Source organism: Electrophorus electricus, chromosome 16, assembly GCF_041902795.1.
Source record: "Electrophorus electricus isolate QZ-2024a chromosome 16, ASM4190279v1, whole genome shotgun sequence".
Taxonomy (NCBI): Eukaryota; Metazoa; Chordata; class Actinopteri; order Gymnotiformes; family Gymnotidae; genus Electrophorus; species Electrophorus electricus.
The window spans coordinates 2,042,883-2,061,500 of record NC_137512.1 but is presented as its reverse complement, the minus strand read 5'-3'; the positions used below and the strand labels follow the sequence as shown (position 1 = coordinate 2,061,500).

General features: G+C 44.7%; 2 protein-coding genes across 5 annotated transcripts; both read right to left on the bottom strand.

Moving 5' to 3' along the window:
- Nucleotides 1–146: 146 nt before the first annotated feature.
- On the bottom strand, nt 147–1,750 carry pttg1 (PTTG1 regulator of sister chromatid separation, securin). Of its 3 annotated transcripts, none has more exons than XM_081699332.1 (6): nt 1,635–1,750; nt 1,041–1,223; nt 753–904; nt 607–679; nt 378–524; nt 147–288 (listed from the first exon to the last, which is right to left on the bottom strand). In XM_081699332.1, exons 2-6 carry the CDS (start codon nt 1,126–1,128, stop codon nt 209–211), a joined length of 540 nt encoding a protein of 179 aa, XP_081555458.1. In that variant the 5' UTR covers nt 1,129–1,223; nt 1,635–1,750; the 3' UTR covers nt 147–208. The 3 variants fall into 3 exon arrangements, with proteins under 3 accessions (XP_081555458.1, XP_026881546.2, XP_026881548.2); XM_027025745.2 differs by having other exon boundaries at nt 1,041–1,137; XM_027025747.3 differs by lacking the exon at nt 1,635–1,750 and adding an exon at nt 1,488–1,626 and having other exon boundaries at nt 1,041–1,137.
- Nucleotides 1,751–2,773: 1,023 nt separating this feature from the next.
- On the bottom strand, nt 2,774–7,350 carry gabrp (gamma-aminobutyric acid type A receptor subunit pi). Of its 2 annotated transcripts, XM_035532317.2 has the most exons (10): nt 7,198–7,350; nt 6,194–6,273; nt 5,980–6,092; nt 5,768–5,835; nt 5,424–5,641; nt 5,140–5,222; nt 4,859–4,996; nt 4,526–4,678; nt 4,085–4,278; nt 2,774–3,428 (listed from the first exon to the last, which is right to left on the bottom strand). In XM_035532317.2, exons 2-10 carry the CDS (start codon nt 6,244–6,246, stop codon nt 3,108–3,110), a joined length of 1,341 nt encoding a protein of 446 aa, XP_035388210.1. In that variant the 5' UTR covers nt 6,247–6,273; nt 7,198–7,350; the 3' UTR covers nt 2,774–3,107. The 2 variants fall into 2 exon arrangements, with proteins under 2 accessions (XP_035388210.1, XP_081555184.1); XM_081699058.1 differs by lacking the exon at nt 7,198–7,350 and having other exon boundaries at nt 6,194–6,284.
- Nucleotides 7,351–18,618: the final 11,268 nt, after the last annotated feature.

The following is an 18,618-nucleotide window of genomic DNA, read 5'->3' as shown; positions in this document are numbered from 1 at the left end:
TTCTAGTCTGGTGAAGGTAGACCACCTGTAGCATGTATTCAGTAGTGGTACTGAAATGTTTGCTGCATCTCAGCTGCCAAGTTAGGGGCAGCATGGTGGGCTCTGAAAATTGCTGAACTAAATTAATAAAGGGACAGAACAGGACATTAAAACCCAACAGAACTTTTATTTAAAAAGAAAATATCAAGACAATGAGAGACACTGAGCCTTAGTCCCACTCAGGAGGCAAGTCCACAGTCAGCTCCTTGATCGTTTCCAGGAATGCTTCCCGGTCATCTCTGCAGTCCTCTGTACAAGCAGAGAGAAAGCATCAAGTATCCTTTTCACCAAGCCCACTAAACTCATCTAGACAAGGGTTGGGCACGTGAATAAGATACCTGAAGGAAGTTTAAGAGGAGATGGTGGCAATTCTGGAACAATCATATCCTCTTCAGGCAATGCTAGAGACCACTGCAATCTTCCCAAACCAGCTAACGAGAAGCGGCTCAGACAGACCTCCTCCGGTACGCTGTACGATTCAAAATCTGAGGATGATCCATGAAGCCAAACATTGAATCTCAGGCCAAGGACTTACCAGGCACGTTAAAACATTCTGAAAAGGCCTACCACTTGGGTTGTAAGGGAAGCACGTCTCAATCTCTGGATAGTCCTCACGAGCAGGCTGAGGGGGTACTTTACACTACAAACAACAACAACAACATTAATAATCTAGAGAGGGAAAGAAGTTAATACCGCAATATTTCAGTAGCTACCTGGGCTTCAAGGGGTTTCCGCCGCACTTCAGATTTGTGTGCCGCTGCCGGGGTGGCTACAGCTTTGTTTACTGTTCCCAGAGCTTTGCGGGCCGACTGTGCGGGAGCTCCAAGACGCGTCTTTACCGCCAGCGGCGTTTTCAGACACGGCTCTGTAAAAAGGGAGTAACGCTTAGTTCACAAACGTGGCTGAAGTGAGCACACACACACACACACACACACACACACTTTAGGAGCTACAGCTAGGTAAACGTGTGTACAAAAGCCAGCGGGGCCAGGTGAGCGTACCGGGCGCGGACTGGAGTCTCTGGCGAGATCTGCTGGCCGGAGCGGTGAGAGCTCCATTCTCCTGGTCCAGGTGAATCAGGACATCCATCACGTCTCACTATTGCCACCAAAGACATTTACAAAACGCTAGTGACAGCTAACGCCCATCAGGTGTAAACGTACGAGCGAAAGACATGACCTGATCTGCCAATTTAATAAAGAAATAAATGCCATTTATCCATTAACTACATAACCGGCGGGGCCAGCATAGGTTTACTCTAAGACTTGCGTGATTAATATCGAACAGCCGTGTAGAGCTCAGTTATGGTGTAGCTAAGCTAACGCCGCACCGCCCTGCTCATACGACTGCAGCTCATTTAAAAGGAGCTGGTCGTGTAGTTAGTGTTTTAAAGGAGCTGGCTATGTAAAGTTAGTGTTATTTATTGCAGATGTCAGCCATGTACGTACACTGAAGCCGTCCAACCTCTACAGGAGCTAGCGGTTAGTTAGCTAACGAGCTAGCTTAGCCAGGCTGCTTGTTTGAAGAGGTTAATCGCACGAAGCAATTTTATGTCAGGTATTGCAATAAAAGGAATCATTTAACCGTTCGCTTACTGTGACTTTACTCGAGCTCACGCTGGTCTGTCGTCGCAAAAAACGTTTGTTATGGTTTTTAAGGTTCCCGGTTTTAAATGGTAACCTGCCTCCTGATTGGCTGGTGCTCGGGCCCTAGTTCTTCTTCGGTGATTCTGTACACTTGGTCGTTGTGGTCATACTGCCACTGTGTGGTCAGGCCTGCTCTTACCGCAGGCGTGGAAGACACATCAGTGTGCGGACGCGAGGTTCGTTAACGTGATTTAAATAAAAACGACTATATATATATATATATATATATATATATATATATATATATATATATATATATATATATATATATATATATATATGCACAGCTGATGAAGGACAGAAGAAAATTCCAGGTAACTGCGGACTGCAGTAAAAGATGTAGAGAGGTTTCTAGAAATGTTTCGGACAGAGGCCCTTCACCAGCTGTGCAAGAAAAAACTTCCCATATACTTTTTACTTTTTTGTCATGTCCATAAGCAGTTCTGATGTCATGAGATCGAGGCGCTGCAGTTGCTCTCCACAGCTTGGATCCCACCAACAAACATGTACCCACAAAGTGTAGTTAATGCATCAGAGAGGCCATAAGCATATTTAGTGTGTGGGAATGTGTGTAAGCTCATATGGGAAGTTCACATGGGAAGCTCACATTTAATGTTGCGCATTTGTTTGAATCCTGCAAGCCCTGTCAGCTGGCATGGGGTGCAGCAGGTAAAGTGAATGGCTTCATGGCTCTGTCCCCCGATGGCAGCAATCTACTCTCATTGACCACCGAGGCGACAAGCATCCTATCTTGAACATGTCATGAATTCTTCTCTAAGTAGGACTCTCCTCTATGCAGGTAATCAGGACACAGCTGGATCTCCAAGAATGGCATTGGTCTGGTGAGCTTTAAAACTAAGTCATTTTTCCAGTGATTTTCCTTCACGTTATGAAATAGTCACTATACTGACACCTACGGGCCTGGGTGTTTCAGAAAGTGTGTACTAAATCTATTTTAAACATGGCTACCTCCATGTGGGGACCCAGTGTACACAGAATATACTGGTTAATTTGAGGACTACAAAGCAATTTGATTCATTTCATATGAGGTGCACTTTATTTATTATTTTTACATTTCTTTCACTATAATCACTTTAATAAATGTTTGCAGGTAAATAACTAAATACACATGACATTTCTAGGGTAATAACAATCAGGTTTCTGTCACCCTACTTTGTAATATCTGACACAGTGAGATTCACATGGATTGTTAATTTATGATGAAACCAGCAGCACGCTGAGGCTCCTGCAGCCTTTGTGTGAGTTCATGGGACCATTACTGCGAGTTACTGGGTCCAGATAAGCATTACTGTGTGCTTTGAGCCTAACGCCTTTATTAGAATATCCAGCCCTTCCAGCCGGTGGTTCCTTTGTTAGAGCCGTCGTTACTGCTGCGGAGACGAGCCACGCGTGCTCATCCTGTTAAATGAAGAGGTAATACAGCCAGTAAAAGATGTTGACCAAGAGGAACATCACTGGGAAGAAGGTGCGCGCGTGCCTGTCGATGTTGTGGGGATTTTCCACGCTCATCACAGACACTGCTTTGCGCGACGCGCGTTTGACCGAGGACAGGCCACAGCCATTGCTGGTCTGCTTCCCCATTGGCTGCTCTCCTTTGCTCTGCACGGATTGGTCAGGTGCCTCTTCCTGGGTGTCTTGAGGCGGGCCCTTGTCAGGTGTGGCAGAGAGTACGAGCTGGATGGAGCAGTTGCCGTTTGACTCATTAAACTCCTTCAGCAGTTCCTAAAACCAATCGAATGATATTTAGATTTTAGTAATATGTTTTTAAAAAACCTATAATATACAGGGAAATACATGAGTATTTGCCATATATGGATTCTCTACAGCTAGTAACAAGTTCCAGAAGATTCCATGGAGTAACTGGAGGTCCTATTTACACAACAAACACAGTACTTCTCCAAATATATCAGCAAACAATTAGAAAATTCAGCCAACCCACTAACATATTAAAATATATAAAATCTTCTGTATTGACAAATGTCTAGTATCAGGTAGGAGCTCTTGGCGCCAGAACACTCTGAACTCTTCACGGCAGTTCAGGAAGGTTCTAAAAGTATTCCTGTGGCCCAAACTCTGGCCCAAACTGTCCCCAGGGAACCACACAGTTAATGTCTGTTCCTGTGCCAGACACTACTGCTGGACACCTCCTCCTCTGTGTCAAACAGACCCGTCTCTAACTTCCACTGTGTGGGCTGGGGTGTCATGTTGTGTGTCCCTGAAATGTGCATATAGGCTGTACATACGTTAAGGTTTTATTTCTTATCATCTATGGTTTATGTCAGCACTTTATTTGTTTATTTGAATATATTTCACTATATATTTTTTAGCACATTACAGTATGATTTTGGTATTTAGGGGGCTGCACACAGGCTACTTACTCTTTGTACATCCACGATGGTTTGGTGCTGCATGGTGTACAAGTGAGCACAGGCGTATTCCAGCAGCGCGCCAAAGATGAAGGTCAAACAGATGCCGAGGTAGACGTCTATGGCCTTGATGAAGCAGTTGGCATTGGGCAGCGAGGTCCTGGCACCCATCATGAGTGTGGTCATTGTCAGAACAGTAGTCACTCCTGTCGAACGCACAGATCAGAGCAAGCAGGGTGAGGAGCTTGGCACCATTGACTGGGTCGTGCTTCGCGGCTGCGCTTTCTGTCGCGAGTGGTTTGAAGGGATGATGGCACCGGAGTTCATGGAGGGTTTTTATCCTCACGGTCAGGCATATGTTGGCTTAATAAAGAAAGGACAGGTGAAGGAGAGATACTGACTCAAGACCCTCACGAGACCCACCAGACCCCCCAGCCGACGTCTGTGACTGACCGATGCACGTGCGAGCAGGAACCGAAGACTGGCTGATCCAGAAGGACACCCAGGACAAGACCACCAGCAGGATGTAGGGCACGTAGGTCTCCAGGATGAAGAAGAGGATGTTCCTCTGCAGAAAGAAGTACAGCACCAGCTTCGGGTAGTGCCCTGCGCGGGAACGAACGAGCGGCATCGGCCGAGGCTCACGGGACACCCGCCCCGCCCATCTGGGGGGAAACTGCTGATACGCTTTACCCTTTATGTGCGCGTTAAAGAGTATTAAAGATGCTAATAAAAAAGAAGAAGTCTTTAAGTGTGAAACTGCAGATGAAAATGTTTGTGTAGTACCTGTCTCATGCACTGCCTCAGACACCGAGGTGTAGTAGCTCTCCACGCTGTACTGTGCCAGACGGAGTGTGCCAAGACCCTTCACTGAGTCATTCCCTGGAGTCCAGGAAAATACCACGTCCTGGAGATTATAGCCCCCTGAGCTCCCACACACGCAACACACACAGATCACGTGTTCATAGATCACGCGTTCATACAGCACAGTTTTAGTCCAAACAGTCAAAATAAAGAACATAAATGGCAGCCCTGTTGTACACTAGGAAGTGTATCCTTCCACTTACAGCACTCCAGCTGCAGGGTACACGGCTGTCTGTCCGTCGGGTACTTGGTAAGTTCCATGTTGCAGGCAATAGTGGCTGTAATGCTGTGTAGAGATGGTGGTAAAGAAGTTTCATGGGGCTTTCAATCTGTGTTTGTACAAGCTGTAGGCTCAAGCTGTAGATACCCTTGTATAGATACGCTGTCTGGATACCATTGTCTAGAAACCCTTCAGCACACTTTGGCTGCACTGTTATTTGCTCTGACCCTTTTCGAAGGCTCTTTGCAGGAGTAAGTCGGGCCTCACCGGAGAGCGTAGAGCACGGTCCCGTTGCTAAAAATCCGGATGAGTCTGTTGTCCACGGTGACATCGTGCAGGAACGAGCGCTTGGAGTCAGGAATGAACGTGTCAGGGATCCACAGCAGGGAAACCAGGCGTCCATCCAGACTCGAGCTTTCATTGCCGGGGAATATCAAACGGGAACCTTGCCAGCGCTGTCTCAGGAATATAGTGGCTGTGCAGTCCTAGAGAAGATATTTGTGGCTATAGACCAGGTACCTTTATTCCATGCACGGTTATTTATGGATGCCATACATTTCTCAGATTGCGTGTTTTAATCTTGTGAGGAAAAAAGTGATAATGTTATTTACCGTATTGATCTCAGAGATGGCATCACTGCTTGCAACATCCAGACTCATTCCAATTTCCACGGGGCCTTCTGTGGAACACGGAGGTTAGGTTACGGATTCTGAACAACACTTAGTGACTAAGCCCTGATAGTGGTACGTGTTTTGTAGCACTCTCACAGTTTGTCAAATACTGGAGGTGTTACACGTGTCGGAGAGCTTGACTATGTACAAACCGTTGAAGTTGGGTCTGAGATAGCAGTTATAGCCCTTCATCAGTTTCTGGATGGTGGGCTGCAGCTGGGACGTATTCCATTTTTCTAAGTCAATCCCATGAAAGCCCAACTCACTGAGAGACAGAGAGAGAGAGAGAGAGAGAGAGAGAGAGATGAATTATATGTGATGGTCTAGTGTTTCTAAATGAGCATCTACATTAATATGTTCACTCACCAGTTGGCATGAGTCACAAAGGGACTCAAGCAGATGAGAAGGGGAATCAGCATCGTTGGATGGTGTCGGACAGCGCCTGTCTAAAGACAAGACCCGCCGTTAGCGCCCTGGCGCAGGCGTGCTATTGCCGGCTATTGTGCATTCTGAACTCTCACCACACGGTGGCAGCACCACACCAGCCTGAGCTGCGCTCACTGTAGCGCGCCAGTGCAGATTACTCTGTTGGAGATTACATCTCTGTTACAGATTAGATCTGTTACAAATTACATCTATGTCAGAGATTACATCTCTGTTACAGACTACATCTCTGTTACAGATTAGATCTGTTACAGATTACATCTCTGTTGTGAAGAAAGCCATTTTACAGCACTTGTCTTTTTCTCTTCTCCTCAGTGGCTTTTATAGCAGTGTGATGGCAGCATCTCTCCCTCTTGGTGACTCTCCAATTACTTCAGACCGGTTACGATCACACACCCATGTCTTGCTTGCGCCGCTCGTGATTCACGGTAGTGCCTCGTGCCTGCGCCTGCTCGTGGCATTTACCGTCAGTCTGAGCTTCCCGATTCCAAGCCCGCTCGTGAAGCCAGCGTTACGGCTCCTTCAGCTCCCAGGAGATGAGAGCAGGATCTCAGAAAACACATTATGTGTGCCGGGAATCACAGAATCTATCGGGAATCATTTCAATCACTTAACTATTATTTTGCTGATTTGTCAATCAGTAAGTTAAGGAGAAAAGCTTTTCAAATCAGACCTGGTCATCTTTATTACGTGTTTGAAAAGAATCTCTTATCTGATATCACCCCTGTGACCAGTCTTCCTCTCAGGAGGTAGTGAGTTATCTTTTTTCCCTGCTGTTTTGAGATTTCTTCTTGTGCTTCCCATAGTGCCCAACTCTTGTTCTTTTTTTTCCGCATCCTTCCATCCTCCTTGTCTTCCTTTGCGCCCACGGCATGTCTCCCTGTGCGGAAGCGGGAGCTGGGATGGGAGTGCTGCTTTGACCTTACCTCTGCTCCTCACTCTTGCAGCCTCTGCCCCGTTTCCCAGGGTTACCGCGGCGATGGGCCTTCAGACAAGTGTGTCCTCCTGGTCCTCGACGAGCAGTTTGTCCCTCTGTATCCTGGTTTGTTCTGTCAGGTTCCCCCTTGCCTCGGTCCAGGTCTTTCCTTTCCCTCACAGCTTCTAGAAAAATTCCCGCTCTGCCTCCTCACACCCCACCTCTTTCTCTCTCTCTCTCTCTCTCTCACACGTTTGTTTTTTGTCTCAGAGGTATGCAACAGCATCCTCAGCCCTCCAGCAGGACATCCTCACCGCTGCCTGTGCCCCTAATAACTCAGGGACACTGGCGGTTTGAATGCCTTGGTGCTGTTGGGTTTGCCCTGGTCTCTTAGCTTCTTATTCACTGCCTCCATCTTTCGCTATCATGGGAACATGTATGAGGAGAAACACATCCCGATACAAGTGGCGTGATGCTGCACAAGTCTACTCTCCCTTTAATGGACACACACGCTCTAATGGAAATCTCGTAGCTATATTGACTCATCACCTGTCTTCTTGATGAATTTGTAAACTTTACCCTCATTTCTACTTCGCCACGCAACATAAAATATTATCTTAAAAAATAGAAACGTCTTATGTAGGCAGCAGGTATATCTCAGTCAGTTATATTCCTGATTATGATATCGTTTTTAAATGATTGCATTATTCAGCCCGTTTATCTATATTTTTTTTACTAAATTAATGTTGTTTATAACAAGCAGATCTTACTGCATCGGCGGGTATGTTTACTTCCTTCAAGCATTTGTTTCCTAAAAGACATAACAGCTGCTAACGTGGTCTAATAATTTAAATTCATAAGATTACGTAAATGCTAAATAATCTTGAAATAATTCTGTATTAATCCCATAATGAAAAATGTATATTGATACATTCCACATTTGTTCAGTGACTTTCTGGTTTCTGATATAGTCATGCTCCACAGAGCTCCTTACCCACTTCTCCTTGACCACGTGTTCACTCCTTATTATTTGGGTGGTAGACAATAACTAAAGTACTCATATGTTACATTTTTTCTTTTATATTTTTCCTTGGTGTCCACTTACAATGTTTGTGTGGCTTTATGTTCCAAACACAGTAACTGTAGATTTTTCTTAATGATTTAAGATTTTTTTTTCTTTATGTATTGCAGTAACAGGCCACACACCACTCACTGTAGTCTTCCTGCATAATCGTGCTCCTTGAAAGCAGGTCTTTGTGGTGGTTTGCAGCACCGTCGTGTGAGGAGCTGTTATGGTATCATTCCTCGTACTTGGCTGGGCAGGGCGGTGCACTGATTTGCGAGGAGACCACAAACATCCGTGGCATGTTTCTGTGGTACCGTCCCACCTCCGCGTCTTTGGGACGAGGTTTTTCAGGGAATAGTTGCAGTCACAGACAAGATCAACACGTATTGCACTCACACTGTTGCAAAGACCCGATTGCATCTGCTTAGCGAGTGAGATTTAGTTACAGTCTCACTCTGTGGCTACAGTGTTTGTACTTCTGCTAAACTGGTCAGATTTGAACCAAACACTATAAATTGAATCAGGGTTTTTTAAAATTTTATTCACAATACATTGCATTCTTTGTAAGTTTGTAGATATTTAGTGTACAGCCTTAGGATGGACAGAGTAATAAACCAGAGGTGGACAGATAGCACTATTCACTATTATTTTCCTTTTCTTCTTACACATATTGACGTTGTCGTCCCAGACCAGAAACCTTGGCCCTGGAGCTCTGAAGCACGGTGATTCCATCTTTCTAGATGTTTCCAGATGTTTCTCTCCTTTCTGTCCTCATCGTGGAGCTCCTCTCCATCTCCCTCCAAGTCCTGTTCAGCTGCCCTTTCTGTGCCTCCCGCTCTTCAGGATTCCTCAGAAGAAAGCACACCTCAGGTCTCTGACAGAGCACCGAGTATAACTGCTGTGTCTCAGGACACGCAGCATCGTGCCAAATGCTTTCCCCATACGCTATTTGGACACCTCCAGCAGCCTTGGGCCAGCCCGGAGGCCTCTGTGAGTCGTGTCTGTTGAGGAACGCCACCTGTCCAACTCTTTATGGCCTTTATGACTGTCTAACGTCAGTACTCCCTGACCCCTCTGGGTCAGCCGTTTGTCAGTTTATTGCTAGTTTATGGCTGTAGCTGCCCATGGTGGGCAGGGGAACTGCCACAGCCCTGCAGAGCGATCAGAACCCTGTAATTAGCTCAGTAACAGCGAAAACAGGTAAGACACACTTCTGCAGGACCTTTGACAGCTCAGTAGCCATCTGTTGATACCATATACGCTACAGAGTTAAGAACGTTTAGGGATGTCTGCCTTCTGGCCGTATGTTATGAACTGGGGTTTGCAGCAACTACAGTTGCCTTAAAGGATAAGCAACCGCACTTTAAAAAAACATAGACAGAGGTGGTCATTGATGCAGTCTGATTGAGTGGCAGAGAGGTTTTGTGAGAAAACACAAGGACGTCTTGATGGGCAGGGATGAGGTGTGACCTGCACGGAGCGTTTCTCCAAGCCCAACCAAGCCCAGCCTTCACCTCCTCCAGCTCCACTGTCAGACTTGCTGACACACCTGTTCATGAGTGGTACCTGGTGACCACGCCCAGCAGGTTGGACAGTTTCAAACCATATATCCAATCAAGCTGGAATCCCATCGCATCGAATTTAAGGTCCTGGGCTCAAATGAGGATCGAATATTGTTTTCTCCTTAACATGCCTCACACTGCATCAGTCTGAGACTCATGGGACGTTGTCGACAGCCCTAGTCCCAGCTCCACACGGGCCTGCAGACAGATGCTGGGCGTATTCTAATCGTCTTGCTCTTATCTGTGTGTCGTGTTGTTTTTCTGTTTGAGAGAAGGCTGCCCCGTTGTCTCAGTGTTTTCTCTACTCTTGGCTTATGGCAGCTGGCAGTTCTCTAACTGTGTTACTGCAGGTCAACGCAGCCCACACATGCGCTAACAGGACTGAGATGTCCTCACACATGCAGCATTTCCTGAGGTGTGGTGTGGTCCGCCCTCCAGCAAATTATGATGTCATTTTTTTTTTTTACCATTTTGATTTTGTGGACTGCTACTGAAAGATCACAGATGCACTCATATATATGCACTGGCCTGGCTCATAAAAAGATGGATTACAGTTGTTTTTTTTCTGTCTTCTTTTTTCCCCTCTCAAATTCCCCATTTTTCTGTTTCCTGTATTCCTTACATTCTTTTTCCTCTCATTCTTTCTCACTTTGTCCTCGTGCATGGCAGCTGCCACGTCCCTGAACGGTGAGTGTCTCGTCATGTCAGTCTTCCTCTCACACAGCCCCTCCTGCCCAGTCAGAAAGGACGTCTCTCTGTGTTTTCATCAGAGGTGCATAAGCATTCCTCGTCTCCATGTCAACTAACGGGACGACACAGCAGTGGGAATTAGTGCGGGATTAGCCCAAAATGGACTTTATAAATGGCTCGCTATTTCAATGGTTAAGCTAGACCTGGAGCTCGAGCCTTTGGGAACCTCAGCTGGGCAGCTGGGGTTATCCAGGGACAGCATAATGTAGCAGCGGGCCGGAGGCTAGTGCCGATGTCCACTGCCCTCGCTGCACCCATGACACATTCATTAGTTACTAATAAGAGCTGCAAAACCACCTACACTTCCCTAAAATGACTTTAGAGCCAACAGCAACCACACACTTATTTCTAGAGCTGTAAAGCCACATCCTGTCTCTCTGGGGAAAGCAGGGTCATGGTCTTCTCTGCTTAGTCGAGTATAGAGAGCAGAGAAGCCCTGGTGTGACAGATGTTTGCTTTTTCCTTCTTAGCTCCATGATTGAATCCACATTTAGGGGTAGGCATAGAAGCCTAGAGCAGGAAAAAATGATAGAGTTTAAAAAATAAGACAAGTTTTAAAAGTTTCGTAGGATACAAGTCAAAATTGTTTTGTCTGTGAAAGCTTTCAGTGAACAAGGTTACTTGATCTGTATGTTAATTTGTACATTTGAAGGCATTTCTATTACTCATCTAAAGGTTTTCATCACTTCAGATGAGGACTAGAAACGTTTCTCACATTTAAGACTCAGAGGGTGATTCATACTTACGATGACGTGAAGCTCGTCGAAGGCACGATACAGTAAACAGAGTAAATAGATAATGATCTGTGAACAAGATAATCAAATATAGGCTGTTATAATTTAATCAGGGACTTAAACATGTTTTTTATCTATCTTTAACTTTTTTAATTTTATCAATACATTCTCTCAGTGTCGGTCATCTCCAAGTCCACCCACCAGCTAATTCAAACTCCTCCAACTTGTATGTCACCACCGAGCCAGAAGACATGTTTGTCTCACACACATGTAGCCAGCTGCCATGGGTTTTGAAACCAGGGCAACAAGTGTGACATCGCTGGGGATCAACTCACCCAATGATGGAGCAAGAGGTTACTGTGATGCCCAGAGGCATCGTCTGCACGCTCCAGTGGCTACTGGGTTCTGGGGCAAAGGAAGAGCAGCCTCAGCCCATGGATGAACTGGCAAGTCTTATCCCCTTCGCCGGACCCTTTGTGTGGGTGTTGAACATGGACCTGAACAAGCCTGTAATTCAGCCCAAGGTCCCCTTCACGTCTTCTCAGGCACATTCCAGGCACAGAGGTACAGGATAGAGAGGTATAAGGTAGTAAATGGAATGTTGGGGTAGGAAGCCCCTACACAAGAAGGTCATGTTGTATTCATCAGGAACAGATAGACTCACCCGGTTTGCTCATCTGATGGCGTAGAGCAAGTCGCTTTGGACAAGGGTCTCTGCCAGACATTGTTAATGTAAGTGTAAATGTAAACGTAACAGGCAAAGGAATCCTTTTGGGAGTTGCTGAAATGATATGAGTTGCTTTAAAGATGCTGTCAAGAGTTGTTGCTGTTGGGGTATTAGCTGCCGGTTCATGATTCTTGCCTAGAAGCCTCCATTTAGTCTTCTGTCACACAGCAGATGCTCAAAATATTTGAGTGTAAACGTATGAGAGTTTATTTCAGAAAACAATAACATCAGTGAAGCTCCAGAAGGAAGACAGGTTGTTAAGAATTGCATGTGAATTTAAGAAAAGAAGGAGCAGAGGCCTGCGCTCAGTACACCACTGAGCAAGTGGATATTGCTGCTTAAATCATGCGCTGTTATTTATTAAAAGGCAGGTCGGACCTCTTAAAGGGTGTCTTCGTGTCTCTTCCTTCTAGAAAAAAAATGCACAGATCAATTCAAACCTTACATAGAATATGTGATTATGTCTGATGTGCAAGTGTCATCCAGTGCAGATTTCTCTTGTTGCATCTCTGTTTGTGTTCTTAAAAATCCCAGTGCACAATGGATAAATACTGTTTTCTGTTTAATCCAACATATCTCATGTTTATTTATTCGGATTGTCTCTAGAATTGTCTGTCTGTTCTTTCAATTTCCTTTCAGTCTTGTTGAAATGTGTTCCCATCACAGTTTGTGTGAATCACAGTTTGCGTGAATATAGTGGCAAAACTTTTCAAAGACAGTTCTTGATATTTTGGGGATTGCTTTTTGTTTCCTTTTTCCTGTTTATTTGTTTATTTCTAAACCTTGGGGTTTCTTCTTTCTCTCACAGGTGCACATACAAGCATGTCTTTCACCCTTATCTTCGAATGCATTATCACGTTTTCCTTCTCCTTGTGTGTTGGTGGAAGTCTTCAAACCAAATCACTGTATTAACGGACTGTTACCTAGCAACCAGAAGTCAAGGTTAAAATAACTGAAATCTTCCTGTTTGTCTGACACTTCATATTCTCCTCTGGATTAATATAGGACTCTCTCTCTCTCTCTCTCTCTCTCTCTCTCACTCTCTCTCACTCACTCTCTCTCTCTCTCTCTCTCTCTCTCTTTCTTCATCTAGGCGTTTGTAATTCTCACACACTTAGATTAGTTTTGAAACCCAGTTTGAGGTGTATATTATGCTTAAGACCTCACATGTATATTAATTAATTCCTTCAGCTCTTTTGCTAATTGTTTTGCTCTCTGATTTATGTCTCTTTACCTAATTAGTTTTCGTTCACATTGCTTTGAATTGTAGTTTTCAGCATTTTCATATTCATGGGATGGCATCACGTTTTAGTGGAGCACAGTCCCTCCTTTGGTAATTTGATTCATTCAGTCCAGGACTGTATCTTCATTTCTTGAAAATTTCAGACTCTTTCATTGATTCTGTCTCTTATAGTACTACCATAGAGCTTCTTCTTAATAATAGGCAGCCTTGTCTCTACTTCTCACAGTGTATGCCCAGTTCTTCTGTACACTGTTCACTCATGTCTTTTTATCAGACATTCGGGTACTAGAAGGCAGTTCTTCGTAATCAGCCTTTAGCTTGTGCATGGCCCTACAATGTTGAATTCTTTGCTGATTACATGTCTGTTCCACAGAGACTGGATGAAGTATGAGACCTGAGAAATGTCCAACAGCAACAATCCATTTGAGGATCTCGGGGGGGGGGGGGGGGGACCATCGCCTTCACATCTGTCTCTGCTGAAGCCTGCGATCTGTCTTCTTCCCTCCTGTGCAGGGACCCGCTGATGTACAGTAATGGGGGAACAGGATGGCGTGTGGGACCGACTAGGTCATCCCCCGGGGCTGGGAACACACAGCACGGCTATGAGCAGGCCTAACCTGCATGCATCACTGCACACTTGCTCCCACACGGGGCATGAAGAGCCGTGAGATCTGAAAGGTCAATGGCCGTGTTGTCTGGACCTGCTTTCTGGACGTGCTTTCTGGAGCCATTTCACAGGAGATGGTGCAGGAATTCAGTGGTGGGCATCAGTAATGAAATGTACCTGCAGAGATGCACCAATCTTCGTGTCTTGTTGCAAGATCCCTGTTGTGAGAGATTTGATATGTTATGGGGCATTTCTGGAAGACATCTCCCTACAAACACTCACTTTTGTACACTGACAAATAAACGTGTATTCTACCTTGTAATACCAGCGGCAGTCAATCTGGATCGAAAGACTGGCTTTGTTATTCAAACATGTTAGTTAGTACATTCCCCGGAGACATTGTTCCTGACTCCAACTTCATGACTTAATAGGTTAATTTGATTAAATTTATGCATGTTATGCCCGTAGTTGCTATGGAAACCCCTGGCCCCACGCACCCAGGTCATAGTCCAGTGATTCTCAACAATTGAAATCTCCTGCCCTCTCCTCATAACGTTTACATTTCAACTTCTGCTCAAGATCAAATGTCACCGGTGGCTTTTTGATCCTGCTGCACGCGCGGCTGCAAACACCTCTGGACCGCGTCAAATGTACAGGCCGTAAAACGCTGCTTCGCTGGGTTTTATCCACTCGCTTCGTGGATCTGAAATTGCTTCTAAAACGCACTGGACGTTTCTGTTTGCTGGTGTATTAATATGTCAGCAACTGATATTTGCAATCGGCGATTCATTGTTGGGCGTAACGGCTGTGAAGTGTGTATGCCTAGCACGGAGACGAGCACGGGTGCGTGTGTTCTCGTGCATCTCGCCTGTGCGTTGCTTATAACCACTGAAATATCCAACATCGCGTTTGACCACGAAGTCGTGGGCAGTGTAGTAGTTCTAACAGTACAGCTAAATAACGCTGCACGCGGACTTGACGGCTCCAACCACAGGGAGGTGCAGCACAAACATTCCAGTGTCAGGCTGTCGGTCCCCTCTTCCAAAAACGAACCGTCTGCGAGTCGTCATCTTATCTGGAGAGTTTTCATAATAGAGCATTTTAAAGGCATCACTCACTCGGCTATCTTGCATACTGGGATTCAGGCTATGACACTGAGACAACCTCTCACCTCTTATCAGAAGTAGCCCCACACTCATGTTTGATGCCATAAATATATGTTTGATGTATGTATTTGTTCAGATTACATATTCTAAATAAATGTGAAGTGTGAACAGAAGCAGAAGTACATGGCCAGCTACCGGCACACAGCAATGCGTGTGCAGTTCTGTATTTGGTTATGAAACAGCTCGGGCTGTGTGTGTCACCAGCAGCCAGCACTCTCTGGGCTCACCAGTCACTGCTCAACAGTCGTGTCCCTTTGTTTGCACCATGTTGACATGTCAAATATTTTAGGGTGAAATAACAGAACGATCCAACACAGTAAAGCGTGTTTGTTGTCTCCTAATACTATTTCCCCTAAATATTCTATAAAAGCCCTGGGAGATGACAATTTAGACAGACCTCCGTGGCGCCTTGGGACAAGGAATAGCTTGCTAGCTCAGCCCAAAGAATATTCTCCCTGGCTTTTCATCTGAAGACCTCTATAGACTATCGGAACAGAGGAGATCCAGCAGAATCTCGGACGAACGTAAGATCTGCAGATCACCCGAGGATGAAAAGGAAGCAACGGGCGTAATTCCAGATGTTGGAAAAATATTTCTTTCCAGTCCTTGTCCTATTTAACCTTGAAATTTTTTTTTTGGTAATGGTTTGGCCACAAGTGCAAACAGGTCTCCTGTGTGATGGATCATTTCAGGAACGGAGCGATATCGTTTGGTTTAGCTATCGATCAAAAAACCAAAGAATCTGCTACTATATTCTGGGAGTGTCTTAAAATGTCATTTCGTTGTGTGTTATAATAATTCATTTCTAGCTTTACAATAAGGCGTAGTTGCTTTAATTGGTGTCATGGTTTAAGGTAAGAATGCGATCCCTCAGTTCCTCTTCTTTGCTCATTGTCTTTAAACCTCCTTTCTTTCTTGTCTTTAGACCTCTAACGGGTATGAGGGCATCGCCGGAATCTCTTCTCCACAAAGCACGAAGGACAATGGCCAGTGAGCATGCTCAGGTGCACGAGTGTGTGAGGGAGTGAGGTGGGCCAGGGGTTATGTTGACCGTGAGCCATCGCAATTCAAGTTGGTTGGTCACTGTACGTAAGTTCCTCACTTAATGGCTGTGGAGCGTGTGTGAATATTTACAGACAACAGAGCTGGAACTGAAAGCACTGTCTCTGCTGTCATCTCTCTTCCTGGAGTCCTCAAACCGAGTTTAGTAAACACGGCTAAAAGAGCCGTACTGTTTAAGTCACAACACTGCAGCGCGTGGTTGCTGTTTGGTGTCACTCTGGCTTTGGGGTGATTTGCCCCTTTGTCATGATGATGTCATTCAGAGCAAATCATGTTCTTATAGGCTTGTGCAAACAAACCGGTGTTTGTTTCGGAAAAAGCAAGAAATCTCAATGGTGTTTTGAACTTAATTAGCTCTCGTCGAGCTCCTGACAGGCCAGTCCGAGCTCCACCCTGCCTTACCTCTCCATCTTGATGGACTCTGCCATGGCTGTTTGGAGTTTATGGTGTCAACATTGCACAGCATGTACCTGTGACCTGAATGTCACCTGTACTTCATCATCTGATCCACAGTATAGTTTTGCACTGCAGATGTTGATCCTCCTGCACACGTACAAGGGCTTGTCTAAATAAAGTGCTAATGGAACTCCAAAAGAGGGTTTGAAAGGGGTCAAGGGCATCTCTGCTCACAAAGAAGCTTCTGAACAACAGTAACTATTGCATGTTTCCACCTGCCCATGTTCGACACTGCTAAAATAATTAAAACCTTACTGAGCTTTATTGTCACTATGCCTACATGGCTGGAAATAAGGGAATGGTCCATATTCCAACTGTTCCTGGTGAAATATTCCTATTCCAATTTACACTGTATAGTTAAACATATATGGACACTCTTCCTAATGATTGAGTTCAGGTGTTTCACCCACACCCACTGAGAACAGGTGTACACAGTTAAGGACAGTCATGTCATCTCCACAGACAGACACTGGCAGTAGAATGGGTCATGTTGGAAAGGTCGGTGACTTTAAACACCCCTGCCACAGGTTTGCCCTGTTCTGGGCACCCCGGTTAACTGTAAGGGTTATTATACTGCAGTGGAATTGTCCAGGCACGACAGCTGCTCAACCCAGGAGTGGGAGAGCATGCAGACTCCCAGAGCAGGGCCACTGTGTCCTGAAGCATCCTCCATACTCATGCACATGGCTTTGGAATGAAATGTCTACCAAGCTCCCACAGGACTGAGGGTCTGGTGTTCACATACCTTTGACTGTATTGTTTATTTGGAATTCCCTGTTGTTATTTGAAATATCATAACTGGACTAAATTGTTTAAACAACACATGCCTTACTGAGAATTATTTCTTGTAGCTCTTGGATCATAAATGTAATAAAATTTAGCAGCTGTTTAACTGGGTAATCGGGTAATCATATGATGTATATCTGCAAACACACAAACACACACACACACAGAGAATTCCTATAGTAATAAGGGCTGTGACCCCCAAACTGGAAGAACAGCTCCAGCAGATCCCAGGAACAACATCCAAGATCTCCCTCCATCCAGAAGAGTACTGTCATGAACTTTTTGAAAACTGCATATATATATATATATATATATATATATATATATATATATATATATATATATATATATATATATATATATAATTTTTATTTTTTTCTCTCTATATTCTTAAATCAGCATCTCTACATGTATGGCTGTCATTCCATTCCAGTGTTTCCTGAATCCAAACACATTGGCTATATTCGAAATAGCCTACTACATACTGTATACTACATACTGCATACTGTACTCAGTATATACTGTATACTACATACTGGTCCCATTCTACTTATTTACATGTGTTAGCATTTGGCACTCTTATCCAGAGCGACGTACAGAAGTGCTTGTCATTTACTCATAATACACATCCTAGCCAGTACAGTAGGTTAGATACCAAGATACCAATGAACAAGATTTTAATGAACTGTTGAAATACAGGGATCACTGCTGATGCCTAAAAGTGCAACACACATATAAACTCCATAACAGACAACAATCAGTGCAATAAACAATAAACAATACCCTACAATAAGTACTGGAGTTTCGGTTAGTCAACATAGGAGTAGGATCAGTGGTCATTTAAATATTTCACAAATAGATGGGTCTTCAGTTTGTGTTTGAAGACTGCAAGGGACCCTGCTGTCTGGACAGCAAAATTCGTTCCACTGTCTGGGAGCCAGGACAGAGAATTGTTTCGTCTTTCATGAAGCATTACAATAGTTGCAGTAGTCTAGCTTTGCCTATTACAAGACACTGCACAAGCACTGGGCAGCTCCCTGTGAGAGAAAGGCCCAAATCCTTTGTATGTTACAAAGGAGAAATCTGCAAGACCGGGTACTTCTTGAAGAACTGACTGAGTGATCACCTCAAACAAATCTTATTTAACAAGAAGTGTGAAAGATTGGTGGAGAACATGCCCAGAAGTGTGAAAGCTGTTCTTGAAAATCAGGGTTATTCCATCAAATATTGATTTCTGAGCTTTTCCTAAGTTAAAACATTAGTATTGATTCA

What these genes read in the sequence shown, in the direction of transcription:
- pttg1 (XM_081699332.1), bottom strand. Translation starts at nt 1,128, where the DNA reads ATGGATGTCCTGATTCACCTGGACCAGGAGAATGGAGCTCTCACCGCT. An exon ending in GAGACTCCAGTCCGCGCCCG is followed by an intron (nt 905 to 1,040) that starts GTACGCTCACCT and finishes CCCTTTTTACAG; the next exon opens with AGCCGTGTCTGAAAACGCCG. An exon ending in TCCTCTTAAACTTCCTTCAG is followed by an intron (nt 289 to 377) that starts GTATCTTATTCA and finishes CTGCTTGTACAG; the next exon opens with AGGACTGCAGAGATGACCGG.
- gabrp (XM_035532317.2), bottom strand. Translation starts at nt 6,246, where the DNA reads ATGCTGATTCCCCTTCTCATCTGCTTGAGTCCCTTTGTGACTCATGCC. An exon ending in TGAGGCAGTGCATGAGACAG is followed by an intron (nt 4,679 to 4,858) that starts GTACTACACAAA and finishes GTTCCCGCGCAG; the next exon opens with GGCACTACCCGAAGCTGGTG. An exon ending in TCCTGCTCGCACGTGCATCG is followed by an intron (nt 4,279 to 4,525) that starts GTCAGTCACAGA and finishes TGCGTTCGACAG; the next exon opens with GAGTGACTACTGTTCTGACA.